This window comes from Pterocles gutturalis, unplaced genomic scaffold, assembly GCF_000699245.1.
Source record: "Pterocles gutturalis isolate BGI_N339 unplaced genomic scaffold, ASM69924v1 scaffold51564, whole genome shotgun sequence".
Classification (NCBI taxonomy): Eukaryota; Metazoa; Chordata; class Aves; order Pterocliformes; family Pteroclidae; genus Pterocles; species Pterocles gutturalis.
The window spans coordinates 1-3186 of NW_010137702.1; the positions used below are offsets into that span (position 1 = coordinate 1).

The following is a 3186-nucleotide window of genomic DNA, read 5'->3' on the forward strand; positions in this document are numbered from 1 at the left end:
CTAGGGGTGGTAGAGAGAGGCTGGTTTAAAGTTAACCACAAGAATTTTAAAATATGATTGTTGTAATTTAAGTGTATCACATTAGAGCTACAAAACTAGAGACAATCAGATTTTAGTTAATGATTTTAACTGATGACTGAATATTTTACTACTAAAGTTCACACTGTTTGTCAAACTGTCATCCATGACTGATTTTTCTGAACTGCCATTTTAAGAAGTTATCTTACCCAATGCTGATACATTGATGGATGCGACAAAATGTCTCAAATATAAAGAGACGGGCATTCTCAATGAAGTCCTCAAGGCATGCCACTAAGAAGAAGTCATTCACAAGCACCTGCAAGCATAAGGAGAAAAGGAACACTGAGAACAAACACAGAAGTAGTAATTCACTAGTAGACACCATCAATAAGCAAGATCAGTGAACAGTTCCTCTAAAAGCAGTTCTTGGTATATTCCAAGATGTGTAGAAAAAGGTACAGATTTAGCAGAAATTTTCACTGTTCTGCAGCTTGCTAAGTTAAGTATCACATGCTAACATGATCACTGAGGTCTGACTCAAGAAGAGAACAAGGTCTACTGCCATCACAATTCTACTGAAGGTCTCTCCAACACATACAATTTAACTCCCCCTTCATATCGTAGGATTCTTCTTTCAGTTTGCAATTTGATCAGCATTCTCCTTATCATGCAAAACAGCTTGCTTAGCATAGGCCTATAACGTTCAGATTACACAACCACCAGCCCTATGCAGTGAAGATGACTGCAAGCCTTCTGATTTACCCAATCAGGTGAGACTAACACTAATGAAGTGAAAGCCAAAAAAGAGGCTAAGAATTGGTACTAGTCTTCAGCTACTAGAAATAGTGATTTTACACTAGTCATGCCCAAGTGTTAGGTATCTTCAACTGCTCACAGTAGTTTAAGAATTTTCCAAGAAGATATATTTAGCTATCCTAATGTTATTTCACATTACTTTTCACCACTACAATTCCAGGATGCACTTCTCAAACACAAATGGAAAAGCTGAAACTCAGCCAAATGTATGATCACTTATTCACTTCTTGTTCTAGAACTGCTTAAATATAATTTTAAAGCTATATCCTTACCAGTAAGTCTCATTTTAAGTGTTACAAAATTAATTGTCAGAAAAAAACCCAAACCCCACAAACCTGTGAATTAAAGCTCATCAATAAACATTAGCAATGGAATCAAACACTACTTCAAACAAATTAGCTGGTCACTGTGAATTTTAGAGATCTTTACTATAAGGAAGAAAAGTCTTATACATATTATAAACCTTACTGTTTCACACTCTCTCAGCTTCTTCTGTGCACCATCGAAATCGAAATTAACGTACAAGCATTCCACAAACTCTGTGATAGGGTCCCTGTATGTGTAGGATTCCTGTCAAAAAAAAACCAGGAACAACATTAGAAATTAAGGCCACAAGGTCACTCAAGTATTCTGTATATTTTTCAGACAAAATTTAATACTAGAAACAAGTCCATACATCACCTTAAAAAATTTAGTTAAACTTCTCAATTCCTCTCATAAAAGCTGTATAAATACACTTTTTTAAAATTCCCCAATAGTCTGGTTAAACAAGCAGAAGCATAGTTACATTTTCAGTGTTTAGTGCTGGAATCTGAGGCAGAAAAATGCCTAGACTAGGGCTGGTTCTGTACCACACCTCCAAATTTCTTAAAATATGGTAGAACAGATAGTCTTCCTAAATCATGATTTTGAAGACTAGTCCAACACCAAATCCTTCATACTTCAAATGGAATGATCGCTCAATCTACACGGACAACATAGCTAACATTAACAATGCCACCCTCTGGATACAAAATACTGGAATTTCCTTCAGCATTACAGGAAATTACTTGACTTTCTCAACTACAAGGCAGGAACAACACCAGGTGTATAAGCATCTGTGTAAATTAAGAGGTAATTAAACATCCTCTGATGGGTGTCTAATGCATATTTTAGACAGCTTAACTCAATAGCTGTCAGTATCTGCTTTAGCATATAATAAATTCAGCAGATTAAGGGAATTACTAAAAGAAGTTTATATTACATTAGAAGTTCAATGCTAAAACACATTTTAGCCCAAGATGAAAGATGAGTCAACACTTCAACTAGTTTGTAGCTTCTTATGCTACTTTTGTGAGCACTAATGCTTAAAAACAGATCAAGAAATGCTTGAAATGTGATCACTGCATTGATCGTGCTCTGCTTGAAGTGCATAGAATTGATTGCTAGCCTGGAATAAATCCACTGTCATGGATATATCACCATTTGCTATTCACAATTGGTTGTTATCAAAGTCTTTGAAGCATGACAGCTTGTATACAAGCTGCATGCTGATTTCAGACAAAACTCTTTGCCATAACTCCCTTGACTGCTATCAAGCACAATTCTTTCACTGCTCTTGTCCATGTCTACATCCTCATACAACTGTAATAGAAGCATTTAAGAAAACACACACAAACCCAAAACAATGCACAGTTCAGTGGTTCTGAAATACAAACAAGGTCCCTTATTCATAAAACAATTCCTTCTAGAGATGGCTGAAAAAGAATCGGCTCCAAAGTAAATTCACATTATCTCGCTTAATTTTCTGCATTTAATCACATAGAAAAAGCAAAATTGAGAGCATATTCTATTTTGCTCATTGCTTGTTTACATAAAAGGAGGAAAAAAAATTTCTGTCCTCCCACTGACATGCATTTTACTTCAGTGAAAAATTAGTTCCAGGGGAGAAAGTGAGCACCAAAATTTTTAAGTAGGCATATTAACCAGGCGTATTATTAGAGAAAGGTATTCTGAAATCTCAGTAAAAAAAGGACACAAAATATCCAATATTTCAGTCCTTACCTGTTGAATAACCTTGACTAGATCTTTCAGCACTTGTCGACGTTTTCGAACGTCCTTATTTGTTATGACTGCGGTAGTCAGATATCTGAGGATATGTGGACACATTGTCTGAATTGCATTGAGATACCTAGAAAAAAATACAGCTAAAGCTCAGGTAATGCAATTTTGCATCAAAACAGTATTAATGATAAATAGCTTATGCACCTTTAATGCAATACAATACAACACCAGAACTTAAGAATGATTCAAATATAGAAGGATGATTTATTTTTGTTAATCTTGTGATCATCTTTGTGGGACAGGAGG

General features: G+C 35.3%; 1 protein-coding gene across 1 annotated transcript in view; it reads right to left on the reverse strand.

Annotated features, from left to right (window-relative positions):
* Window positions 1–227: 227 nt before the first annotated feature.
* Window positions 228–3186, reverse strand: part of EIF3E (eukaryotic translation initiation factor 3, subunit E) — a gene marked incomplete at its 3' end in the record, with an annotated part of 14215 nt that continues 11256 nt past the window's right edge. Inside the window, exons 8-10 of the mRNA XM_010082676.1 lie at window positions 2881–3007; window positions 1306–1407; window positions 228–337 (exon numbers count right to left, since the gene is read on the reverse strand). Of these exons, the coding sequence (XP_010080978.1) occupies window positions 228–337; window positions 1306–1407; window positions 2881–3007 (339 nt within the window). The remainder of the gene's footprint in view (window positions 338–1305; window positions 1408–2880; window positions 3008–3186) is intronic.